Raw genomic sequence first — 25129 nt, 5'->3', positions numbered from 1 at the left:
GTGCTCTCCAGGTCGCAGTATCTCCATCGAAATTATTGGTGAACGGGGGCGGTGATTCGGGCCAGGTCGAGCGGCAGCGCAGACGGCTAGAGTGGGGGCCCGCAAGGAGGACGGACTCGCTCTAGACGGCGAATAGCGGCAAGCAGCTGCAGGCTCCTGCCAGAGTGTCTGAAGTGGTTGGGTTGAGATTTCTTGTGTGAGGCTCGTCTGCCCTACCGAGAGGGACTAACCAGGTGGGGGAGTGGAGATCGCGGGACGGAGAGATCGAGAGAGAGAGGGAGAGAGGGAGGGGGGGTGAGTATATCTGGTGTTGGTGAAAGGGAAGGAGGGTGCGAAAGAACAGAGAAGAGAGTGTGATGGAGTTGGGTGGTGTGAGTCAAGGAGAGGATCGAGTGAAAAAGAAGATGATGAGCGAGGAAGGGAAAAGAAAGGAAAAAAGACGACGAGCGAGAGGAAAAAAAAGGGCCTGGGTACCCAACGGGTGGGGGGCAGCGCGTCATATTATTATTTATGTACTGTATACATCCATCCTCCATAGTCCCGTGCGACTGAACAATATTCCACATCCTGGTTGGACACGCCTGGGATCCATGGAACCGCTGTTTTGATTTTGCTCTTTTCTGCTAGCCCGTGGCGGCTTCTTGTCGGCCGGGGGTCTTTTTTCTTCTGTCGCTCCTCTGCTTCATCCCAACCCGACAGTCAGCCCAATCCTGCACTTGCGGCCCAATGATTCTAACGACTTGTCTGGTTCCCATCTCCTCCCCATAGAGACATCCCGAAGACACTAGAAGAGAAAAGCACTGAAGACTAGAATCGTCAGCCTCTTGTTTCATCCCCCCCGGTCCCCAAGAAGCGGACAGCGCCATTGTACATTTCACCCGGGAAAAGTCGGTGGGGACGGACCAAAATGCAGGCTGCACGTCCCCCAGGGCATGTGGCAGGCTATCTTTGGACCTGGTCTTTTCTCCGTGACTCACCCTTACCTCCAAACTTGTAGGGTCCCCCCCGGTCGCCTAGTCCAGAGGCATCAGGGAAAACCGCAGAGCAGGAGAAGAGAAGACTGAAAAGACCAGACCCGGCTAGATCGGTATGACATGCAGCACAGACGCTCGATCCGTCTATCATTACCCGGAAGGGCGGAGCCATCACCTCCTTGCGTCCACCAGAGCTCGACGGTACCACTCGTCGTGTTGGCTCACATTTGGCTGTCAGCGCCCCGCACGTGTGGGTGCTGTCTTGACGGCGAACAAGGATGGTCAAGGATCGGGATTAGGGTTGAGTGCCCTCCCCCGGTACCGCCTGGGATGGTGAAGATGGACGCGGCTGAAAACACAACCCAGCCGGGCCAACGGGCCCATTTCCAACACGATCTGGGGGATCGCAGGTACCAGATGTACGGACAGGACGGATTTCAATGCTGATAATCCGCATGGCAACACCCAGACACACCCGGGGCACGTTCTATGAAACTTGATCATCTCTCACGGTTCTTGTCTGTCATTTGCTCGAATCCTCAACTCAATTCCGAACAGGGAGACAGTGCGCTATCCCTTGCTTTATCTTGCGGGGGTACCATCAGCTTCCCGACTTAATACCCTCACCGCTCCTTTTTTTTTTTTTTTTTTTTTTTCTTGATATTGCGACAGACCTTCGCGGACAGACCAAGAGGAGAACGAGGACGCGAATTCCATCCCGGATTGGGTCTTCAACCCCGTCGTCAAGGTTCTTCATCTGCCAAATCCCTGGCGTGGTCCCGTTCATGACTCGCATCAAGTAGGGCAATTGATCACGGCCTGCTATCGGCTCGCTGTCATCCACTCATCGAGTCGAGGACAAGCACAAGTATCCTCATTCCCAGACCCGGCACTCGGGGCTCCTCGGTACACAAGATTGTCGAGATCGTCGAATGTTGCACAGGGGATGGACCTGCTGATCGCAATACACCCTGTGGCGTGCGCTGAGCCACAACAATATCTTTCTCGCTGGCCACGAGAGGGCCTGTTGCTGCCAATCTATTGACCTTGTTTCATGCACCATAAAGGTTAATAGGCTGATCTACTTTTAGTGCAAGTGACTGTAACATGGAAAAAACTCGGGCTGGCCATGATATACTGAATGTGAACCCCATCACCTCGTGATGACATCAAATTGTCTTGTTTCGTTGAGATCCTGCGGTGTGTTTTGAACAGCGTGAACGACAGCAGGGGACCCAGGGTCAACCTTCCAGAGACTGCATGAAAGTTCTTGACATGTTTCCACGTCCCGTCTTCCCGGGCTCATTGCATGAACTTACTGCGAACGAGATCCTTTTTTCAAACCTCCTTACTTTCTCGCACGCCATCGAGGGTCGCTAATCCGGTTTTCCTTCTTGGTGGCTTTTGCCACCTCTAGCACAGCTACCGGGAATTACTTTCAAACCAACAAAGCAGTATTATGTCACAAAAACTGTTGGTTGCGGCTTGACTTCGGGCCCTGACGTACGCAGTATCTGTTTTTTCCGTCTTCTTACGCTGTGGCATGGATATTCTTCTCTAGAGAGTCCTCCTCATGCGCTTCCTATGCTCTTAGGGTTAAATGCCAGTTCGAGACAGTCCTTCATCGCCCTGCAGCTAGCGTTTTCTGCCCTTGTAAATAAAAAAAAACCAGAGCATAATCACGATCCATTCGATTGCTCTGCCCTTGAGCCTCATAGTCGCGCCGACCTCGAAATCATGAAGCGAGCAATCACATCCCCGCTTCTGGGAAGCCGAACGATCATTGTGAAAATGGCGTTTATTTGAGAGATGAAATACGCTTCTTCCCACACACACACGAAGGCATCAATGTCGCCAAGTCGTGTGGCCGCACAGTGGCTGGTATTTGCTCGCTAGCTTCCACTTCCAGATTGGCACGATTGTGAAGCTCAAGATGCACTATCTCGAATGGATGTCTAGTTTTGCGAGAGTATGAGGGGTTTCAAGACTCTTTAGACAGCGTTTGGCAATTGTGAAAAGCTCTTCGCCTGTCTTTCGATATATGGAATATAATTTGGCCACCCCGCTAGAGGAGGCAACATTCACCAAACTACCTTGATTCTCAGAAGTATTTTCTTCCTTGAATAAGTTGATTGTCACCATATCGTGAATCTTGGAAGAACTCGGTCTTGATAACGGCGGGTCTCGGTGTTCCTCCGAGACGGCGTTGGCCCTACCCTTTGATTCCCCTCATCCCCTCCGACCGCGATCAACTAAAACACAATGGCGCAGACGGAGAACAACGCCTTCCAGGTCCATGATGAGCGTTTCCGCGCGATTTTGGGATCAGCTCCAACCCTCCAGTTACTCGCAGAAAACAAAGACTACCCTTTCGCCCATGAAGCCGGGATCTACGTTCCCACGACCAAACATCTGTTCATCACCAGTAACCGATGCACTGATGCGCAGAACCAGCCGAAGATCCAAATCACTCGCGTCAATCTAAATGACGACCCGGTTACCTGCGAGGAGATCCAGTCTTCAATCCTCATGGGCAATGGCGGTGTCAATTACGGCGAAGACAAAGTCCTCATTTGCGGCCAGGGCTCGATGACACAGCCTAGTGGGTTGTATGCCATGTCCACGACTGCCCCGTATGATGCGACACTTCTTGTATCTGAGTTCTATGGCCGGCCATTTAATTCGGTAAATGATGTCGTGGTTCATTCCGACGGGTCCATCTGGTTCACCGACCCTATCTACGGCTTTATGCAGGGATACCGACCCGAGCCATGTCTACCAAGCCAGGCGTACCGGTGGAATCCTGTGGATGGGAGCATCCGGGCCATGGCGGATGGCTTTGGACGACCGAACGGAATCTGCTTCTCTCCGGATGAAAAGACGGTCTATATCACCGATACTGACCGGGTGCGGGGCGACGGGACGACAGACGATTACCGTGCTGCAACAATGTATGTCCTCAGACATTTCCTTTGAAATAGAACCCGACTAATGTACTATACCCAGCTACGCCTTCGACCTCTCGACTCATCATGGCGAGCCATTCCTCACGAATCGCCGGCTCTTCGCCATGACAGACGCAGGTATCCCAGATGGCATCAAGTGCGATCTTGATGGAAACGTGTACAGTGGCTGTGGAGATGGTATCCATGCTTGGTCGCCCGGAGGTGTCCTGCTGGGGCGCATCCGAATTGACGGTGGCGCTGCGAACTTCTGCTTTGGAAGAGAGGGGGAAATATTTGCGCTGAATGAGCACAGGCTGTGGCGGATTCAACTGGCAACTACTACCAAGGGTGCTTTGCTTGGAATATAGTCAAATGGAGACGACAGGGAATGTATAGGTATCGACACAGAATCGATCCGCCAGATCAGAGAGATCAGAATGAAGAAACGTGGTCGGCCAAAATCAAAAAGAGTTGAACTATAGAACAGCAATATTTGGACTCAATTCAATGAAACACCTTAATTAAAGAAACATGAGTACTGGCCTTGTCCAAGGGGGTCTCGTTGGCCATGGTTGGTGTGACTGCTGGGGTCTACGTAAGGGTCTAGGGAATGCATGCAAGACAGATATATATACATTTCGATCCGACTGAAAAGAAACGAGATTGGCTTTTTGTGATTAATGAATGCAATTTTATCTGTTGCGAGAATTACAGCATAATCATCAAGTTTCATTCATCCCTCACGGGTTCTGGATGTATAGCAAAAGAAATAAGAGATATTGTATCGTGGAAAGCGAACCACCCGGAAATGCAACACCGAATCACAATCCTCGATTTACATCCTAAAGAGAAGACTGTCAGTATAAATGTCCTGGAGTTGAGGAAAAGGAGACATACCGCTCTACGGGGCTGAGACCAAGCACCCGCATGCCATTGTGCAGGACCTGGCGAGCCGAAGCGTACAGGGCCATGCGGGCCTTCTTCAGCTCGGGCTCGCTGCCAATCACCTTGAGCACATCGTAACTCGAGCTCAGCATGCGCGTCATGCGGAACAGGTAGCTGAGAACCGTGATGGGCTCGAGAGTCTTAGCAGTCTGCAAGAGCACGTCTGGCCATTGAGCAAGCAGGCGGGTTAGATCGACAGCGTGTTTCTCGGACAGAAGATCGAAGTTGGCCGTGTGGAGCTCGTCCATGTTCAGCTCCGCCTTCCGGGCCATCGAGCACAGACGGGCGTGGGCGTACTGCAGGTAAGGGCCCGTGTCGCCCTCGAATGAGGTCATGGCCTCCAGGTTAAACTCGTAGCCGTTAATACTAAAATCCAATTAGCATCAGATAAGTAAGCAAAAAATCCAAAGTTCCTACCGCTTGCCAGTCATGTCCTGCACCATGACGGCCGTGATCCCCAGAGTATCGGCAGTCTTCACCGGGTCCGCAACCTGTTCGTACTTGACAGTATTCTTCTTCATGACTTCGTGCATCTTGTCACCGACATCCTGCAAGATATCATCCAGGAACTTGACGGTACCCTTGCGGGTGCTCATCCCACGGACCATACCGAAGTTGATATGCTGGCAGCGGCTGGCCAGATCCTTGTGACCCATCAATTCGGTAATCTTGAAGAGCTGCGCCAAGTGGAGATCCTGTTGCATCGCAACGCAATAGATCATCTTGTCGAAGTGATATGCCTCGTCACGCTCCGTGATCGCACCGATGTCACGAGTTAAGTAGAGCGGGGTGCCGTCCTTGCGAACAATGATGGCCTTCTCCAGCTTCTTGGCTCCGTGTTTGGTGAAATCGACAATGACGGCACCTTCGGATTCTTCGGACACACCGGCCTCCTTCATCTGCTCGTAGGCTTTTGCCATGCTTTCGGCTTTGATCTGCGATTCGCCGGAATAGACGTCGAAGTCAATGTTGAGGCGGGCATAAGTCTGCTTGTATTTTTCGATACTCAGGTCACGGAATCGGCGCCAGAGACCAAGCGCATCCGGTTCTCCGTCCTCCATGCTCTTGAAGTAGCGACGGGCCTTCTCGTCCTCGCTGGCATCCACTAAGGGAGCCAGCTCAGCCTCCAGCGCGGCGACATCCTCGCCCTTGTCTTTCTTGGCCTTGATCTGGTCTTTCAAGTCTTTGATCGGTTTGGACTGCTCAGTAACGATGGCGTTTACCTTGACGTAAACCTCGAACAGGTGGTTGATCGGGTCCTTGGCCAGAGCCTCCTCGCTGCCGAAGTACTTGTAGCCGTTGGCCAGCAGGCCGTACTGTTTGCCCCAGTCACCCAGATAGTTCATCTTGATAACGTCCCACCCCATGACCGTATAAAGGTTGGAGAGGAAACCACCAATGATAGTGCTACGCAAATGACCGGCATGGAAAGGCTTGGCGATATTGGGCGACGAGAACTCGACAATGATCTTTTTCCTGCCCTTGGAGGGGTCTGAGGGGTCCTTCAGACCCTGGTTGCCGTTGGTTCCATACGCCGCTCTCTCCGTCAAAATCCGGGGGAGGACGGTGTGGGCCAGAGGCTGAGGCTTGAAGAAGAATTGCAAGTGGGTGCCAGTTGCTGTCGGAGGGTGGACGAGATCAGACTCGGGGAACTTGGCGGCAAATTCCGTGCACAGTTCCTTGGGGTTCTTCCCCTTGAGTTGCAGAGAAGGGATCTAAAAACACGTCGTGTCAGTCTTGCACTCTGCGCAGGCACACATTTGTGCTTGTTGTTACGTACCGCCAGCGACAGATCACCCTTCTCCAGAGTGGCCGTCCACGCGATGCGAGGGAAGATTTTGTCAGCGTCGACACCGGAGACCTTGGCCAATTCCTCAGAAAGATGCTCGCGGTAGATATCGATCGGGTTCAACGACGGGAAGCAGTCCTTAAATTTGGAGTTCTTGTCTGTGGACTGGAGCGAGAGGCCCTCAATGGAGGCGGACAGGTTCGCCATGGTTGCGGAAGAGGTACGGATACGCGCCGAAGGGGTGAAGCCAAAGGCGGCAGCAGTGCGAGGCAAGGTGACGGTGGAAGGAGAACAAGAAGACAGTCGCACAGAGTCAAATACTCGCCGGGCTCCGCTTCGCAGACTCATAAAGTAGGGAAGCAGCGACTGGGTCACTTTTTTTCCCGGCGACGAGTCATTATTGGCTGACTCACCTGGGGCGTCACGTGGTCTCCACCGTGGGAGTATACGATGGGAAATGATTTCTAAACCATGTCTTTTCCAGTTGGTTTCCTAGTTTATAGACAGTATCGAACCACACTCGGACACCCCAATATACACCCGATCTACCCCCGCACAGGACCGGTAGATTATGCTTGATCATCCTCCCCTCCCGACACAGAATCCCTTAGAAGCAGAACACCTGGTCCTCCAGCTTGCTGACCGGGCGAGCCTTGGTGTAACCCAGGGACTCGGTAGCCTTCTTCATGGCGCTAACCATGGGCGGAGGTCCGCAAAGAAGGACCTTGACATCGGGCGCCGGGGCGGGGAGACGCTCCTTGATCATATCCGGAGTGACGAAGCCCACGCCGCTGGTCCAGCCCTCGGGCGGGTTGTTGAGCACGTAGTAAACGCGGAATCCTTCGTCCTCCTGGACCAGCTTCTCCAGCTCCTCCTGGAGCAGGATATCATCCGGGTTGACGTTGGCGAAGATCAGGTCGACCTTGGTGGTGTCGTTGCCGCCGTTGCGGGGACGGTTGCGGATGATGGCCTTGATGATCTGGAGCATCGGCGTGATACCAGTGCCACCGGCGATCATGCCGATGTGGCGGCACATGTTCGGGGTGTAGACCATGGCACCCTTGGGACCGCGCACCTTCATGGTCTGGCCCACCTTGAGTCCGGTCAGGTACTTGGAGATGTTGCCCTGGTCGTACGCCTTGACGAGCAGGTCAAAGTAGCCGGCCTCATTGTCGGAGGAAATCGGGGTGTAGGAGCGGACGACCTCCTTGGGCTGGCCGGCGATGGTGGCGGCCAGGGAGATGTGCTGGCCGATCGGCAGGCCCAGAATGTCGGTGGGACGCGGGAGCGCAAAGCGGTAGATGGCGACATTGTGGGAGACCTCGATCTTCTCCTTGAGCACGAAGTCCTGGAACTCGGTGGGGATTAGGACCTTCCGGGGCTCTGTAAGGATGGGCGGGTGTGATTAGTTTCTTCGCCATCCTAAGAATGGATCGAGTCAACATACTGCTGCCGCCGAAGATCAGATAGCCACAGAGAACGGCAACGACTGCCACGGCGTAAGGAAGATATTGGAGGGCGCTAGCACTGGAGTGGTGAGCCATTGTCGAGAATCTGCAGCCCGTGAGATACTTACCTCATGGTGGGCAGAGTTCTAGAGTCGGATCAAACAAGACAGAAGGGAAACAGCGGGAGGAGTGAGAGCGGGTGTGGGGGAAGAGAGAAGAAAAAGAAGAGGCCGAGGGCGGGATCGGGGGATTATCTTGGCGTCGTAGGGGAATTCTGTTCCCGTTCCAGTTCCGCGTTCCTGAACACAAACACCGTGCACTCAACCACACACCCAGTCCGTCACTACTATAGTTACTACTGTGTTCCATTTGTTGATTTGCTCGACTCGCCATCATGGCCCAGCCACCGCCGGCCTTCAACCTCACCGAGCTCGATCATCAGCTGCTGGCCATGACCGACGCGGAATTCGTACCTCACGACTGGGAAGACCTAAAGGACATCATCGGTAGGTGAATCAATCATAGTCATCCTCCAAGTCCCCAGCAAGTCCCGGACTCATCCGTGCCCACCTGCCTCAGCACGGGACGACCTCGGCGCACTGAAGCGGCGGCCCTCCGATCTGCGCCGATACCTGGCCTGGTCGCAGGACATCAAAACGCGCTATGGTACCGTGATGAACTACATCTGCCAGCGCCGGCTATACTGGCAGTCCACGCCGGTCTCCCCCGCGGAATCAGAGTCGGATGGATCTAGCAGTACCGCCTCGCCCGCAGCAGTCTTTGCCTTCAAGAACCCGGTCCCTTTTGCCGATCCTGAGGATTACAGGATCCTTCGCAACGACTGGCCCTACGGTCTCGATCCGGGCATTTCGCACTTGGTCGTCTGGCTGCGCACGCCAATTGCGGTCAAGTCGGACGAGGGCCACTTGACGGATGAGTCGCGGGCCTTGATCGTGGCCTTTGTACACAAGAAATTCGTGGCCCGCCTGGCGCAGGACCCTGAACGGTTCCCAGATCCGCAGTCCCATGTGATGTGGTTCAAGAATTGGGTTGGCCTCCAGAGTGTCAGGGCGTTGGAACATATCCATATCCTCGTGCGCGATGTGCCAGAGGAGATCCTCGTGGAATGGTCCGGAGAGTCCGGCCCCGAAGCCATAAAATAGAAGTGCATGCCCCCAGAGGAGCTGATGTGATAACGACAGCGTTGCATTTCCACAGTATCAACTAGAAAACTAGACCATGAAGGTGGTCTCCAGAATTTATTCAATCGGCTGGGAAGAAAGAGCAATGGATATTGCATTAAACGTAAAATAAGAATGCGCCGGCCAGCCAGTCCGTCAGGAGCAAAATGTCAAATGTACACGCATACAGATCATAACAGCCGCCATTACGTCTTCTGTTCCTCCACGAACTTCAGCGCCTCCTCCCGCGAGACTACATCGATCGTACTGGCCTTCTGCCGGAAGCTGACGCCGTAACACTTCTCAGCCACATGTAGCATCTCCGGCCGGAAAGTGGTGCAGATAAACTGCCCGTTAGTCGAGTCCGAGATGGACTTGAGCATCTGCGCCACTGCTGTCCGGTATTGGGCATCCAGATTGGCGTCGATTTCATCAAACAGATAGAAGGGAGCAGGGTCACACGCTTGAATGGCAAAGACAAGTGCCAGGGCGCAGAGACCTGGAAAAGGAAAAGTTAGAGATCATACAGGGTTAAAAAAAAAAGAATAGACGAGACATACTCTTCTGCCCACCGCTAAGCTGTTGAATACGCTGTTGGTCATCGTGCTTGCTATTGAAGCTCACACTAATACCGACACCAACGTAGTTCTCGACACTCTGTGAAGCCTCCTCGTCCTCCGAGTCCACTTCATCCTCCGGCCGCAGAGTACGGTCCGTCTTCCGCTGAATGATCAGGCGGCCACGCCCAGCAGGGACTAGTTTTTCGAAGACGTTGGCAAATTCCCGGGAGACCTGCTTGAAGGTCCGTTCGATTGCTTCATCCTTGCGCTGATCTAGCACGGAGATGAGATCATCAATCGATTTTTGCGATGCGTCCAGCTCTTCACGACGGGAAGTCAGGGTCTCGCGCTGCTTGGTAAAACTGTTGTACTGCTCAAAAGCCTTCTTGTTAACATGCGAGTACTTCTTCAACGCTTCGTTGGTCTTGTGGAGTTTCTTCACGACAGCGTTCGAGTCGGTGTTCTTATATTTCGTAAACGCCTCGTCTGGAAGAACACCAAGATCACGAATGTTGGCAGCACATTCGGCGCCCTGCTTGGCGAGCGCGGCCTTCTTCTGCATGCTCTTCTCCATGCGGCGTTGATGTTTCTCAATAGACCGCGCCAAGTCCTCCATCTCTCGTCGAGTCTCGGAGTTGCGCTGCTGAAGCTCGGCGACGCGAGAGTTCCCTTCCTCGATCGACGTGTCCACTTGCTTCAACCGGCTGTTGAGTTTCTCTAGAGCTTTGCTAAGGCGCTTCTGCTCGCGCTGGGTTTCCTTGAGGTTGCCCTGGACTTGCTCTTCAGCCTCATCAATATCCCGGTTAAGAAGCTGATCGAGGCGCGGGTTGAGGTTCTCCCGCAACTCGACTTCTAGCACCGACTTGCGGCCTTCGAGCTCGCTCCGCTTGCCCGACAGCTCCTGGTATTGTCGACGGAGATCTTGAAGAGTGACACTCAATGACTCCAGCCGAGCCTCCTCCTCGCCAGTAAGAGCTTTCTGGAAAGGCGAAGACAGTTCGGCCTCGAACGCGCTGATTTGGTCGTTCAAGGCTGCTAGGTTGGCCTCGACATTTCGGAGGGCGCGGCGTTTGGCATCGAGCGTATCGTTCTTGTTTTGGAGCAGGTCACGCTTGCTCCGCAACTCCTGTCGCAGCGGCCCACTGCTATTCTGCACCTGGTGTTTCTGTTGCTCCAGCTTCTGCAGTTCACCAACCGCCTTGGTGATAACTTGGTCCAACTTCTCCAGCTCCTTGCGAATCTCGGTTCCACGATTCCGCTTAGTTTCATACTCGTCCCTCCACTTGCCCAGGTTTTTGACTGCGTCCAGACGCGACTGGCGAGAATCGTGGAAGCCTCCAGTCAGAGCACCGCGCTTGTCAGAGCGGTCTCCTTCCGGGGTAATGGCATTGACGCCATGGCTACGAGCATACTGCGATGCAACCTGCAGGTTGGGACAGATGATGGTCTTTCCGAACACATGCTGGAAAGCTCGCTCGTACGCAGGGTCAAACTGCATCTTGTCAATCATGGGGATTGTGTCGCTGGCTCGCGGCATGTTGAGAGGCTTGGAGTGAAGACGGTTCAAGGGCATGAATGTCACACGGCCAGCCTTTTCTTTTTGGAGGACTTCCAGAACTTTTGTCGCAGTCTCGTCGGTGTCAACGACGTAGTGGAACAAACTCTGACCCGCGGTGACCTCGACGGCGGTCCGATACCGCTCGTTCACATCGAATAGCTCGGCCAAAGTGCCATAGACACCTTCCAGGTTATGTTGGCGAGTGATTCTTCGGACTGCTGCAAGTCCGCGGCTAGTGTTGTGGTCCATCATCTGGGACAAGTTGCGCTCTGCACGGTCCACCTCTTGGGATGCGTTAGAAAGAACAGAGTCAAGCTTGGCCTCTTCTCTCCAGAGCTCCTTTCTCTGATCCATGAGCCGGTCTCGCTCGTCTTTGGCGCTCTGAACCTGCTGGTCTACCGAGTGCATGGTGTCGCCACGGCCATCAATTTGCTTTCGCAGACGCTCGGTTTCTGGTTCCAAAGAGGAAATCTCGCTCTCCAGCTCTTTAATGTCTTCCTGAGTCTGGGTAACGACTCCTTGGACGGAGTTCATGGACGTGTGGCTCTCACGGACCTCCATCTGCAACCACTTATCGCGCTCGGACTTGTTCTTGAAGCGCGAGTTCCGGCCTTGCTTCGCATACAAGCGCTGTCGTGATGTCTCCGCTTCAGTGAGCTGCCCCTTGATGGCGTCTTCCTGGTCCTTTGAGGCATTGAAACGAGGGACAAGTTCCTGAAGTTCGCCTTCACGTTCCCGGATGGCGGATTGCACTGATTTCAGATCGGCATCATGGCGAGATTTCAATGCCTGAGTAGCGGACTGGTTGTCGACGAGCGACTTGGCCTGGAGTTCGACTTGGGCCAAGGCCTTGGAGGCCTCGCGGCGCTCATCCTCCAGTTGAGACTTGTCCACCTTAAGAAACTCGATTTGCTGTCGGCATTCTGCGATCTCAGCATCGATCTGGGCCATTGCCTTCTCGCCCTCAACGAATTGATCACGATTATTGTCTGCATCCTCGACGCCATTTTGTCGCTGTTCCTCGAGATTATCAAGTACGCCCGCAATCTCCTGCTGCTCGCGCGAATAGATGGTATATTCCAAGCACCGACGCTCCTTGTCCTTCTCTTGGTAGTTTCGAAGTTCATCCTTTTCCTCCTCGAGTTCGGCAAGACGCTCGTTGATGTAATCCAGAAGTTCGTCAATCTTGGCACGCTTGCTGTTGGTCTCATTCATGATCTTCAGAGATTCCGCACGGCGAGCCTCGTAGACCTGTGTACCGGCGACCTCTTTGAGCAAAACCAGGCGTTCAGAATCCTTCATGTTGGTCAAGGCAGTGACTCGGCCCTGAGGCACGATGTAATAAGGGTTCGATCGCGAGAAACCAGCGGACTCGAGGAGATTCATAACGTCGTTCTTGGTGGCGTTCTTGCGATCCAGTGTATATTCGTCCTTCTTGATACCGATAGTCCGACGGAGCACAAGCTCAGGCTTGCCAGTCGGGAACCGATCGTCTGAGTTGTCGAAGATGATCTCGACATAGGCCGACATCACCGCGGAACCAGATCCTTCCTGCACGGGGTCAGTAACTGCATCCGCGATCGTTCCGAGTGACACGTACGTGTAGAAGAGCCTGGCGCTCCTCTCTTCCGAGATGGGTGTAGGCATCGCTGAGAACAAAGCGAATGGCGGCAAAGAAGTTGCTTTTACCAGAACCATTGCGACCCACGATGACATTGTGTTTGGGGGAGAAGGGCTCAATGACCGTTTGGTCCTTGTAGCTGCAATCCGAGGGTGAGTGACACAGCCGCGGGAAGAAGTTGGGACAGTGACATACCTCTTGAAGCCTTGGATGATAATCTGCTTGACATACATCTTGATGAGACGCGCGACGCGAAGACCCCCTAGAACAACTGCGGCATCACGCGACCGCGTGAAGTAGAGAAAGATATATGCGCCCTGGCTGGTCGAGAATAAATCGCCTTCGGAGGACACGAAAAGACAGAGAGAAGGTGACAGTCGGGCTCGGTGCTCTCGGGATGGCGCGACAGAAAGAACGCGAAGAAGCGAATCCGCGTGTTGATGGGCGCGGGGTTCTGCCGGGCGGTGAGAGACTCATTTTGATCCACAGAAAAAAAAAGTCGGCGATTCGATTCTCTCTTCCGCGACACTTCAAACATGGCGCCTGCTGAGAGTCCTGTTCAAACTGCTGGCCTCGCTGATGGCCTTCATCCAAGCCATACTTACGTTCCCAATGAAGGCTACGTGAATCCAGACAGCAACGAGTCTGACTTGGCGGGGCAAAATCTCACCAGCCAACAAGAAGAAGAGGAGGACGATGAAGAGTACTATGATGATATCTTCGAGGAGGAAATGGATCAGGGCGATTTCCTATCTCAAAATTCGGCCGATCTGACCAAAGCCTACAACCGCCAACGGAAATTGAACGACCTAGCCGCCGACTCCAATGTGCCGAAATGGACATATCCCAAGACCAATACGCAGAAACCGATGGTGAACACCTACGCCTCTGTGGACGACCAGGCCAAGTCGTTGACCCGGCATGCCGCCAAAATCAAACTCGATGATCAGCAGGCCGGGTTGTCAACTCGAGGCGAGCGCGGAGGAGACAAGTCGGATCGAGCGACGTCGGAGCAAGTGCTGGACCCGCGTACTCGGATGATCTTGTTGCAGATGATCAACCGAGGCCTTGTTTCTGAGATTCACGGGTGCCTCTCGACCGGAAAAGAGGCCAATGTGTACCACGCCATCTCCTTCCCGGACGAGAACGAGGACGCAGCTCCGCAGCACCGAGCGATCAAGGTCTATAAGACAAGCATCCTGGTATTCAAAGACCGCGACAAGTATGTGACGGGAGAGTACCGGTTCCGCCAGGGATACAACAAGAGCAACAACCGAGCGATGGTGAAAGTGTGGGCAGAGAAGGAGATGCGCAATCTGCGACGGATCCACGCCGCCGGCATTCCTTGTCCCGAACCGATCTTCCTTCGATTACACGTTTTGGTCATGGGCTTTCTTGGTAGCTCCAAGGGACTAGGCGCGCCCCGTTTGAAGGACGTGGAGTTCAATATAGCCGATCCCGAAACCCGCTGGCATAGCCTGTACGTGGAATTACTGGGACTTATGCGCGTGATGTACCAGACTTGCCGGCTGGTGCATGCTGATCTGAGCGAGTATAATATCCTCTATCACAAGGAGCGCCTCTACATCATCGATGTTAGTCAAAGCGTCGAGCACGATCACCCCCGCAGCCTGGAGTTCCTGCGCATGGATATCAAGAACGTGAGCGATTTTTTCCGCCGCAAGGGCGTGCACACACTGTCTGAACGGACGGTGTTCCAGTTCATCATCGCCGCTGAAGGCCCCGTGGATATCACGTCTTCGAACCAACAGATGGTCGATGCCATTGAGAAGCTCTTTGCGGCCCGCACAGATGCCGACGGGGAAGAGGAGTCTGAGGAAGTTGACACCGCCGTCTTCCGGCAGCAATACATTCCCCAGACTTTGGAGCAGGTCTACGATGTTGAGCGCGACGCAGAGAAGATTCGTGATGGCAGCGGCGCGGACCTGGTTTATGGTGATCTCCTAGCCCGCGGCAAGAAGGAAGAAGATGCCGAGTCTGATGCTAGCGGCGGTGTCTCTGTATCGGGCTCGGAGTCCGACGACAGCCGAGACGAAGACGACGGACAGCCTCGTGACCCGTTCGACAAGAAACAGCCACGTGGGAAGCGTTTCGAGGACAAAGATGTCAAACGCGAACACAAACAAAAGGTCAAGGAGGAAAAGCGTGAGCAACGGTCGAAGAAGATGCCCAAGCATATGAAGAAGCGTCTCGTTTCGTCATCTACGAAAAAGAAGAAATAGATCCGCATGGTTTTTTGTTCATGGACACGGGTGTTATGAATTGATGAAAATGCATATATGGATGGAGCATTTGGATATAACTATAGCAAGATACCTGCGTCACATTAGACAGGAATTGACTACAATTGATGAACAGTATCATGTTATTGGCATCTAATCAATCACTTGCAAGGAAAGATCCAACCGGCCTATCAGCGCTCTCTTTGAACGTCATGTTCCTTTGCTGCTATCGCCATCGATCGATGACAAGCAAACGGCCTGCAGTGGTTACATCTCCAAAAGCAGAGTATCCATCTGGCGGGCCATAGTCTGACTGTGTCTGAGGATGATCGTGAGCAAAGTATCAGACCAATTGAGCTTTCATCATTTGTGGCGCGGTTGAAACCCAGAAAGGGAGTAATGGGGGAATAGTGGCGACACATGAGATATCACAAACCACTGTAAAATGACAGCAAATAGTTCGATTCAAAATGCTAGATGACTCGGGAAAACGCCGCGCTAGATGAAGAAGAAGCCAAGGAGCTGTGAAGAGAAATCATAAAGAGTTGAATGAGAGCGTGATTTACGCAACGCCTCTAGTTCGTGCCTTGAGTCGCGCATAGGCCTGTTCGACGACTTGTTTTGGCAGATCAGGGATCAATTCGCCTTCCGCCCCCTGGGCAACCTTTTTAAGATCAGGTTCGTAGTGGCCTGTATCCGGCTGTTCCGGTTCGTGCCCCTCTGCCAGAGTACTTTCGAGGTGGCCGCCTGCAAGGCGCAGAAATTGAACCTGCATGGGTGCCCGGCCAACTCCGGGCCAGATGTCAGAGGGAAGAAAATCACCTTGGTCTACGCGAAATGCCTCGCGGGCGGTAACATCCTCTTCGTACAGCTGGTCAAGCTTGTGGCTGGTTTCGCGAAGGACCTTCTCTACCCGATGGCGGATATGTTTTCGACGCGCCACTTCGAGAATGAGGCTGTCGTATGCATTCAGAAAACCACTGTACAGAGCATGCAGGTCGGAGAGCTCGGCAAGACCGTTGTTTATTCGGTCATACTCTTCGTGCCAGACACGGGTGAAGTTGTGTGCTTGAGAAATATAGCGCGGGAGGCGAGTAGACGCAAGCGTAGACAGGTGGCGATACACCTCGGCAGTGGCCCTAGAGACCGACTGAAGCGCATCTCGCTGGGAGAGTATTTGCTCAAAGGTGGATTCCATCTCGCTAATCCGATCCTGGATCTCCACGACCACATCTTCCGCCTCAACTGCATCCTTCATCAAGACGCTGACCATCTCCTGATATTCCGAGCCTGTCAACGGATCAAGAGGAGCATTCAAATTGGCATGGATCTCCTCTTCGATGTTGGGCATGGCACCCGCGCCGGCAGGGATGTCACCGGTAATGGACTGGGCAGCAGCACCGCCGCCGTCGGTGTGTTTCACGGCCGTGACACAAAGATCGAAATGCCGAACGAGTGACTCAAGGAGACTGGCCATTTCCTGCGCGTGCGTCTCCAGGGCTTGGAGCATTCCGGGCATGGACGACAGAGTTAGGAGACCAGAGTCGGAAGCAGACGACGATGCAGATGTGGATGACGACGCCGAGGCCCGAGAGGAAGCCAGTTTGGTGGCTGTCCGGTAGTGTTGGAGCGCTTTCTTAATCGAGTCCAGCTCATCATCAAATTCGCGGTTGGAAGTATCCAGCTCCGTTCGTGCAGTGTTTGTACGGTCAATCGACTCCTTCATTGCTGTATGGAGCTCCTCCACACCCCTCTCGTCCACGAAGTCGTGCAGACTCTTAGGGTCTTCGTCTTGCGGTCGGAAAGAAGAATCGACCATGGTCTCACGGAGGAGATCTAACGTCTTTTTTAGTCGAGTGTCGGCCGTATCCAGACTTTTGAGCGAGGCCGAGAAGTCCTCGCGTCCACGATACGAGATCTCTTCCACTTCGGACCGGACGCTGTAGAGCAGTCGTAGCTGGTGGTTTAGACCCCGACGCAGAAAGCCTGTGCGCGCAGACAGGACAACACTTTCCTCGAGCGTCGAACGAGATGACGTGACGATTTCGTTGGCACGCCAGACATGGTTTATGGAGGAGAGAGAACGCTTTGCGGCAAGCAGGTGCGAAATGAGGGTGTCCAACTGAGGCCTCGATTGGGGGTCGCGATGGCCATCATGGCCGAGTGCTGCATGGGCACTGGAGGCCGACGAGGACTGTGAAGACGCCATTTTCGGGAATGAGTAGGCGAACGGCTCCAGAACGGGGAGGCCGAAGACGATAGGACCGTAATGCTGCAAGTAGCCGATAACAAGAGCTCTAGGAGCAAAGCCTTAGCATCATCCAGGTTATTGATAAGGAAATATCCACCGATAACGAGCTTCCGCATGGCATACAGCTTGTGCAACCTCCCGCAAGGGCAGAAAAAAAGAGCTAGCACTCAAGCAAACGATCTTACCTTGCTTTGCGGGAGTCGGAGCTCCCCACAAGGATGACGTCCAACCGGACAGAGCACGACTTCAATAATAATCAACCGGACACCGATGCGTCACATCACGGCCGATCAGATAACGAACTCCAAGGTCCTCAGGTGGCGGTCTGGGGCTGGCATCGAGCAATCACATCGGCAGCACACTGATGAGGTGATTTGGTGCGTAGGCGGTGGAGATGGCGCCATCGGAGATCACGTGATGGGACCTGGTCAGGTGCTGCCGCGTGTTTCTATTCTTGCGTGATCGAGGATGATAATTCTTCTGATGGGCTCATCGCATTCGGGACTGACTCAAGCGGATTGTGCAATCGAGGAGCGGTCTGACCAGCTCCGACATATTTATTCGAACTCGCCTCCTCCTCTTTCCTCCATTTCTCACTACCTCTTGCCACACCGCTCGTTATCTCCTCTCGACCGCGCAGGGTACTCACCACGCCCCGTCATATATTTTCCTTGCACCCTGTCCTGTCCCTCGAGCACTCCTTGTGGGTTCGCCATTGACTGGGAGAGTGTGTGAACTATTCAATATTCCCGACTGCCTTGTTGGCAAGTTCTTCATCGGAATTGGCATGCAGATGCTGAGCGTCTGAGCCTTATCGCCCAACCCCAGAGACCGCCTCTCGCCCCGCGGTAGCGACTGTGTCTTTCCGTCTCATCGAGTACGACGTGGATTGTCGCCATCCTCGAGGATGTCGTACAACCCGAAGAATCTCGCTGCGCCGGCCAGAGCGGGGAGCGCTGAACAAGTCGAGTCCAACCGCTCTCCGCGCCCCGCGTCCAACGAAGATCTGGCAGAACTCGCGAAGCAGAATGTCACACCTTTCCTGGAGAAGTACAACCCTAGACAATTTACGCCGTTGCATTCGGCGGCAGGGACGCCTTCCGGGTCCCGACCGAGAAATGCCAGCTTCTGCTATCGCCACCAACCCGACTCGGCGTGCAGGCGTCAAGCCGATGAGGTTTCAATGGGCCAGTTACAAAAGGTATTTCTACTTGATAGAATCTGCATTGTGGGCTTGCTAACATGCCACAGGAACTCGAAACACTCCCCCAAAGTGATCAACAAGGCATCGCGCATGTGTGGTCACTGTTCTCCGCCGCGCCCGCGAAACAACGGACTCTGATGCTGCAGGGAATTCTTGCACAGTGCTGCTTCCCGCAACTGTCGTTTATTTCGGCGAGTGTTCGCGAGCTCATTCGAATCGACTTCCTCACGGCCCTTCCCCCTGAGCTCTCCTTCAAAATCCTACAATACCTCGACACAGCCTCTCTTTGCCGAGCCGCACAAGTTTCACACCGCTGGAGGGCTCTCGCCGACGATGATGTTGTCTGGCACCGGATGTGCGAGCAACACATTCGCCGCAAGTGCAACAAGTGTGGATGGGGCTTGCCTTTGCTCGATCGGAAGCGTCTTCGGGAGTCGAAGCGCGAAATCGAGTTACGGGCTACGACATGGGGTAACAACCAGCCCTCCACACGGCCCGGCGAGGCTGTCACGAGCGAGAGCTGCTCCGTTGTCGAGCCCCCAGCTTCCGGAAAGCGCAAAATTAGTGCGGACGAACCTAGCAGTTCTCTGTCAAAGCGCCATTGTCTCACGGCTGCTCATCGCTCTGAGGAGGATGATGAGTATTTCAAGACTCGGTATCGGCCGTGGAAGGACGTTTACCGCGACCGATTCGTCGTTGGGATGAAGTGGAAGCACCGGCGCTGCGCCGTCAAGGTGTTCCGCGGACACACCGATAGCGTTATGTGCCTGCAGTTCGAGGACAACGTTTTGATGACGGGTTCTTACGACTCCACTGTCAAAATCTGGGACCTGGATACGGGAGAAGAGTTGCGCACGCTGCGTGGCCACAGGGCCGGCGTGCGCTGTCTTCAGTTCGATGATACCAAATTGATTACCGGCAGCCTGGACCACAGCATCCGGGTGTGGAATTGGCGCACAGGTGAATGCATTTCCAGGTATAACGGGCACACCGAGGCAGTCATCGCCCTTCACTTCGATGCGACCCTGCTTGCCTCTGCGTCGGTGGATACGACTGTGAAGATTTGGAACTTCAAGGACAAATCCACATTTATTCTGCCCCACCCGTCGTGTGTCAATGCTGTTAAGATCGATACGCAATCTCGCACAGTCCTGACGGCTTGTGATGATGGTGCGGCCCGTCTGTGGGACCTCGACACTAAGACCTGTATCCGCGTCTTCCCCAACCACATTGGGGCGGTGCAGCAGGTGATTGCTCTGCCGCGAGAAATCGAACTCGAAAACCATCTAGCAGAGTGTGAGAACGACCACATCAGCACTTCATCCAGGGACGGCGATGCTGTCGTGAACACACTTTCCCCTCTACTTGAATCGAAATCCCTGTCTGTGCAACCTTCTCCATTCGGGTCCTCCTTCGACCAGGACCCTGACCGCCAGGACCCTCCGAGGTACATCATCACTAGCAGCATCGATGCTACCATCCGCTTGTGGGAGACGAACACCGGCCGATGCCTTCGCACCTTCTTTGGCCACCTTGAAGGAATCTGGGCGCTTTCTGCCGACACTCTTCGCATTGCTTCTGGCGGATCCGATCGCATGGTCAAGATCTGGGATCCTCGCATCCCTACTTGCCAAGATACTTACGAAGGCCACACGGCTGCCGTCAACTGTATCGGCCTGAGTGACAGCCGCTTCATTACTGGCGGGGACGATTACCAGGTTCGCATGTACGATTTCCGAGCCTGATTGGGCTCTTTGACTCTTTGCATTTGATGCTTTCTTGTTTGAAAAATCTGGTGTGCTGGTCTTCTCGCACCTTATTAGTATGCTTCTTGTCTCATATGGCATGTCTGGACGATGGATGTTTTGGTTATACCCAGGCGCTCTTTGGAATGGTTTTTTTTTTTGTGCACAAAAGATGGATGATCATGATCTGGCGCCACACTTTGATTTGAGAGGTTCTTTCTGTTGCTCATGACTGCATCCCCTGTGCCCGATTCATTTGTTGTGTTATCTCACGAGGTTTTTTTGGTTGTTTATAGCTAGCTTTTCGCAAACTTCGCGTTAAGTCCGGGTCCATCAATTAATGGAATTGTATCTTTCACCAGCTAAGTGTACTCCCATCGTCTGCAGTAGTTTTTCTATTACACCTAGAGCCAACCCGGAAATGTGGACATCCCGGCCCGTTCAAGCGTGATAGCAAGTTGGCCCAATATATTTCCAAATCCACGGAGCTGACAGGGCCGTGAACCCCAACTAAACCTTTTTCACCCTCGGAGATCAGAATATTCCCATGTACTACGATCCGCAGCCAAACCTGTGTCGGCCATGACGAACTCTCCGAGGTCAAATTAAGCATCGGCGGCGCTGGAGAACTAAACCTAAACGGGCCATTCATAGATGAAATCATCCATCAGAAGTCGATGATGATCTAACTCGACTGTGGTAGAATCAATTATGGTAGCTGTCTCACAGTATTCTTCTCTTCTGCACCTATCGGTCTGTTTCTCAATATCTCTCGTTCGTTGACTTTGGTATCAGAATCAAGTACCAATATAAGGGAGCCGTTAACTGTGATATTTCAAGATGGCTGATGATATTCCTCCAGACTCGCAGAGTCCGTTTTCAAAGCCTCCGTCATCGCAGACTCCATCATCCGAGCTTCTGTCCTCGAAATCTTCATCTTGGAAGCCTCCATCCTCAGAATTTTCATCTTCGAAGTCTTCATCTCCGAAGGCTCCGTCCCCAGAGCCTGCGTTTTTTCAGTTTCCATCGCAAGCTTCTTCCGCCATCGATCCCCCAATCGCCCCTATCCTTGCCGAGATTGCAAGGGATCATCCGGACCAGCTCTGGGAAGCAGCAGTGGCATATCACTGCTGCCCCAGGACCGAGAAGCCCGAGGAAAAACCCCCCAGATGGACTTGCTGGGGTCTCAGGCAGATTGTATCCGGATGGATGGGGATGTTTAGTATCATCGTGGCGGGTCTCATAGTCGTCGCCGTCCTCGGTATGATCTTCATTTACGTTCCGGTCACCGAGGCTTCTCGCAGGCACGATGCCAAAACCGCTGTATCTTCGTCCAGTGTTCCATTTGGCACGAAGTCCAAATTCAACACCTCAGCCTCGACCTCCACGCTTGTCAAGCATGAACGCCGCTCTCCTTCGACTTTGGCCGAGTTGACCTTGTCTGCAACACCTAATCCAGTCGCGAGCATTATTCCTGTCTTGCTGCCGGCTTCACGCTCTTCGCTATTCGACATTGGAGCGACATCCACTCCAGCCAGAAATATATTCCACAGCTCGCAACAACTCTCAAGCTCTTCGGTCCCCAGAACTCATGTACCCCTGTGGTCTGAACCGACCTTTCACATCTTGCCAATTTCAACAGGTCATACACCCAGAACAACTTTTGCTACTCGTCCTCTGCGGACAACCCAGCCTGCGATACCAAGGCCGGGCACTACGGCACTGAAAACACCAATGACCATTAACACTACATCTACACAGATATTATTTTGAAGGGAGATACATTCGGTCGTCGATGGCTATGATATAATGTTACATGTTGACAACCCTTGTCCTGAGCAAATGGAATTGTCTTTGCTGATATTGGAGGGGAATTTTGGGTCCTAGATGCACAGACTGGGAACGAATGTATCGATCCTGCTATCTGTCAAAAGCTTAATATCGGGAAGCTCGTACATCTTATATTGTCTGTGCCGTTCTGCTGAACGTTGGCTACTTGATTGCTTTACAAATATTATACACTTGTATGATGATTCCTGGTAAGAAGAACCCCAGACCGCTTTATTTCATGAATCTTTATCGATCACCAAGGCAGCCACAAAGGATCGTTAAGCGCGTACTGGTCCTTTCAGAGCTATTATCTTTTAAAAAGGGTGCAATAGGGCAAGATGAGCTTAATGATTGCTGCACTATATGAAACACATGACGAGCATAAACACATTTTCACTCTGGCCCTTGTAGTATGCGCTGATATAGATTGATGAGACCAGAGATGAGTTAAGATTATACATCTAGTTGTTCAGCCGATGTCAGCCCTAAAGACCATTGCTATCCGCACCCAGTTGGCATCCCCAGGTGAGCTCTAGAAGCCCAGCATCTCGAAGTTAATTTGACGCCGGTCATCCAAAACCCGGGATAGATAAGTATCCAAAAAGATTTTGGCATTTGTACAGGCTCTGTACACCAGGCTCCTCCGACATGTGCCGACAGCCTGAGGCCGGCGAGCCCACGCCGAGACTTCTATCATCGCAAAAACCCTTCACGATCTCTCTTCAAATCCTCACCCTCCTTCTTCATTCGTCTCTCCCCAATACCGAGAAAGTCAAGCAAATGTAAGATTATACCACTTCATCTGTTCAATGCACTTGAAGACACTGACACAGAACCAGTTCGATATGGCGTACACTCAGGAGAGATTGGCGAAGGCCTGCGAGCTTTTCCCACGAACCGCGAGCAGACTCGTCTTCGAGGATGTACCCCGTCCTGCCTATAATCTGAGAAAGCGAGCCAAGCATGTTCTCTCTTCGTGGATCGATGATGACGACAAGGACGAGGATTATACCCCTCGGGGTCGCATGATTCTTCCAAAGCGCAAGCCAGTGACTGGCCCTGACCAGGGCGAGAGAAGCCGCGACCGACCTGTCAAACGAGCGAGAAGTCTGCCACCTACTTCAATGGTCACACTTCGCTTGGGCTCTGACTCTGGCAAGGCGCTACTGTCATCGATCGTGAGCTCTCAGCACGACGTGCAGCGTAGCACATGGGAAGAGTACCAGGCCGCCAATGGTCTTGACGACACCAACCTTGCTCTCTCGCGCTACGCTCTCAGGGTTCGCAAGGGAACCACTACAAGCGCGGGCGATGAGTCCGATGACGATCATGATGTGACGGCGGATTACCTCGTGCCAGCTATACACGGCTTGGGAAACTTTGCGGCTCATGCCCCTGTTGGAAAGCCTTGTGTTTCATGCGAAGATCTGGAAATGGACTGCTCTCTGGCCAAGAGGCCGCTCTCATACCCTTGCAAGAGCTGCAAGGTCGACGGCTTGGAGTGCGAACTGACAACAACGCCTCGCTGGAAGCGAGATTGCGAAAAGTGCAGGAGTCGTCATGGTGGTCCTAAGTGCTCGTACATCTTTGCCGACTATGATCACACTATGCCGTGCACTTATTGTGGTGAGCGAGGATTCAAGTGCATTGCGGGACCGGCTGTCAAGCCTCCTGTCCGTCTCATGACCGACTTTGACAACGACCACGGCAACCATGCCCAGCTTGCACAGTATGATCCCAGTTCCCCTGTTGACGAAGGAGCCAAGAGCAGTGTTTCATCTGAAACCCATAGCACCGAGAATACTGAAGATGATCCTACCACCACATTGGCGGTTGGCACGATCCCGAGGAACAACGTCCCCAGTCCCTCTGGGCCGGGGCCCATCGAATACGATCAGGAGGTCTTGCATCCTGGAACCACGGTGGATGTTGGCGAGACCTCGAACGATCCCGGTTTTCTCTCTGCTGAGCCAACTGAATATGATTTGGACCTTCTCAATCCTCCGCCAACCGTGGAAAGGGACGAGGGCAACAACATTTCTTTCTCTACTGAGCATCTCTCGGACACCTTCGCCGACATGGAAGTTACGCGCCAGTATCGGGTCACAACGTACTTTGCCCACCCCATGGAATTCTTGTACGAGGCTCCCGATGATGGGACTCGTCCTTGCCACTGGTGCAACAACTATGCGTACGGGCTCAAGGGACTTGGCAAGCGATACGTTGAGATTGCGGACTTTGGCGACGGCCAGTGGATTGAACTGGAAAATGGCCACCAGCTGGATGGAAAAGAGCCCAGTCGCATGTGTGTTGAGTGCGTCTTTGCCCGAGTCCGGATCCTTCAGTGCCCTAAGCACAAGGGCAGAAAACTCCCTCTGGAGATTGTCAACGGCTCGGTCGACAAGCATGTTGCACTTGATACCCTCCTCGGGGCAGAGAGGTGCCTCTTCACCGGGCCCTCGATCCCCCCGCCCAAGCAGCCATGGTGTTCGCTGTGCCTTGAGCCGGCCACCCACTGCTGCGGCGCTCACCAGGACGACCCCTCGATCGGACTCGGATGTGGATTGATGCTCTGCCAAAAGTGCCTCGATCGGTACATGTACCATGGCACCATTGAAGCCGTCGTGGAGCAGAATCGCATCAACCCCTCCGCCAACACCGAGACTCGTGCCGACGTGGAATTCATTCTGAAGGGGCCACGCAATCTCATTTGGGTCAAGTATCTTGACTGACTGAGGGAGAGAGAAACGGTAGGAAGACTGTGGGACAAGACAGAAGGAGCTAGATAGTTGATACGCTGGCTGATCAGAGCATGTACTCTGAATCTGTCTTTGA

At 53.4% G+C, this 25129-nt stretch overlaps 9 protein-coding genes across 9 annotated transcripts; 5 read left to right on the top strand and 4 right to left on the bottom strand.

Moving 5' to 3' along the window:
* Positions 1 to 3236: 3236 nt before the first annotated feature.
* PFLUO_LOCUS2295 (uncharacterized protein) lies at positions 3237 to 4287 on the top strand (the record flags this gene model as incomplete). Its single annotated transcript, XM_073779420.1, has 2 exons — positions 3237 to 3925; positions 3981 to 4287. 2 exons carry the CDS (start codon positions 3237 to 3239, stop codon positions 4285 to 4287), a joined length of 996 nt encoding a protein of 331 aa, XP_073636377.1.
* Positions 4288 to 4754: 467 nt separating this feature from the next.
* PFLUO_LOCUS2294 (arginyl-tRNA synthetase) lies at positions 4755 to 6860 on the bottom strand (the record flags this gene model as incomplete). The annotated part of the gene is made up of 4 exons (XM_073779419.1): positions 4755 to 4761; positions 4817 to 5230; positions 5282 to 6579; positions 6645 to 6860. 4 exons carry the CDS (start codon positions 6858 to 6860, stop codon positions 4755 to 4757), a joined length of 1935 nt encoding a protein of 644 aa, XP_073636376.1.
* A 400-nt stretch (positions 6861 to 7260) lies between these two features.
* PFLUO_LOCUS2293 (NADH-cytochrome b5 reductase) lies at positions 7261 to 8234 on the bottom strand (the record flags this gene model as incomplete). Its single annotated transcript, XM_073779418.1, has 3 exons — positions 7261 to 8036; positions 8101 to 8180; positions 8230 to 8234. The coding sequence occupies 3 exons, from the start codon at positions 8232 to 8234 to the stop codon at positions 7261 to 7263; spliced, it is 861 nt and encodes a 286-aa protein (XP_073636375.1).
* Positions 8235 to 8495: 261 nt separating this feature from the next.
* Positions 8496 to 9264, top strand: PFLUO_LOCUS2292 (uncharacterized protein; the record flags this gene model as incomplete). Its single annotated transcript, XM_073779417.1, has 2 exons — positions 8496 to 8607; positions 8681 to 9264. The coding sequence occupies 2 exons, from the start codon at positions 8496 to 8498 to the stop codon at positions 9262 to 9264; spliced, it is 696 nt and encodes a 231-aa protein (XP_073636374.1).
* Positions 9265 to 9488: 224 nt separating this feature from the next.
* On the bottom strand, positions 9489 to 13254 carry PFLUO_LOCUS2291 (Structural maintenance of chromosomes protein 3; the record flags this gene model as incomplete). Its single annotated transcript, XM_073779416.1, has 4 exons — positions 9489 to 9781; positions 9843 to 12951; positions 13001 to 13160; positions 13217 to 13254. 4 exons carry the CDS (start codon positions 13252 to 13254, stop codon positions 9489 to 9491), a joined length of 3600 nt encoding a protein of 1199 aa, XP_073636373.1.
* Positions 13255 to 13557: 303 nt separating this feature from the next.
* Positions 13558 to 15264, top strand: PFLUO_LOCUS2290 (Serine/threonine-protein kinase rio1; the record flags this gene model as incomplete). The annotated part of the gene is made up of 1 exon (XM_073779415.1): positions 13558 to 15264. One exon carries the CDS (start codon positions 13558 to 13560, stop codon positions 15262 to 15264), a length of 1707 nt encoding a protein of 568 aa, XP_073636372.1.
* A 562-nt stretch (positions 15265 to 15826) lies between these two features.
* On the bottom strand, positions 15827 to 17473 carry PFLUO_LOCUS2289 (Autophagy- protein 17; the record flags this gene model as incomplete). The annotated part of the gene is made up of 1 exon (XM_073779414.1): positions 15827 to 17473. One exon carries the CDS (start codon positions 17471 to 17473, stop codon positions 15827 to 15829), a length of 1647 nt encoding a protein of 548 aa, XP_073636371.1.
* A 949-nt stretch (positions 17474 to 18422) lies between these two features.
* Positions 18423 to 20464, top strand: PFLUO_LOCUS2288 (uncharacterized protein; the record flags this gene model as incomplete). Its single annotated transcript, XM_073779413.1, has 2 exons — positions 18423 to 18716; positions 18767 to 20464. The coding sequence occupies 2 exons, from the start codon at positions 18423 to 18425 to the stop codon at positions 20462 to 20464; spliced, it is 1992 nt and encodes a 663-aa protein (XP_073636370.1).
* Positions 20465 to 23103: 2639 nt separating this feature from the next.
* PFLUO_LOCUS2287 (uncharacterized protein) lies at positions 23104 to 25026 on the top strand (the record flags this gene model as incomplete). The annotated part of the gene is made up of 1 exon (XM_073779412.1): positions 23104 to 25026. The coding sequence occupies one exon, from the start codon at positions 23104 to 23106 to the stop codon at positions 25024 to 25026; it is 1923 nt and encodes a 640-aa protein (XP_073636369.1).
* Between the last annotated feature and the right edge of the window lie 103 nt (positions 25027 to 25129).

Source organism: Penicillium psychrofluorescens (genome assembly GCF_964197705.1).
Source record: "Penicillium psychrofluorescens genome assembly, chromosome: 2".
NCBI classification, from domain to species: Eukaryota; Fungi; Ascomycota; class Eurotiomycetes; order Eurotiales; family Aspergillaceae; genus Penicillium; species Penicillium psychrofluorescens.
The sequence above is the reverse complement of the archived record's forward strand: the minus strand, read 5'-3'. Positions and strand labels throughout refer to the sequence as shown.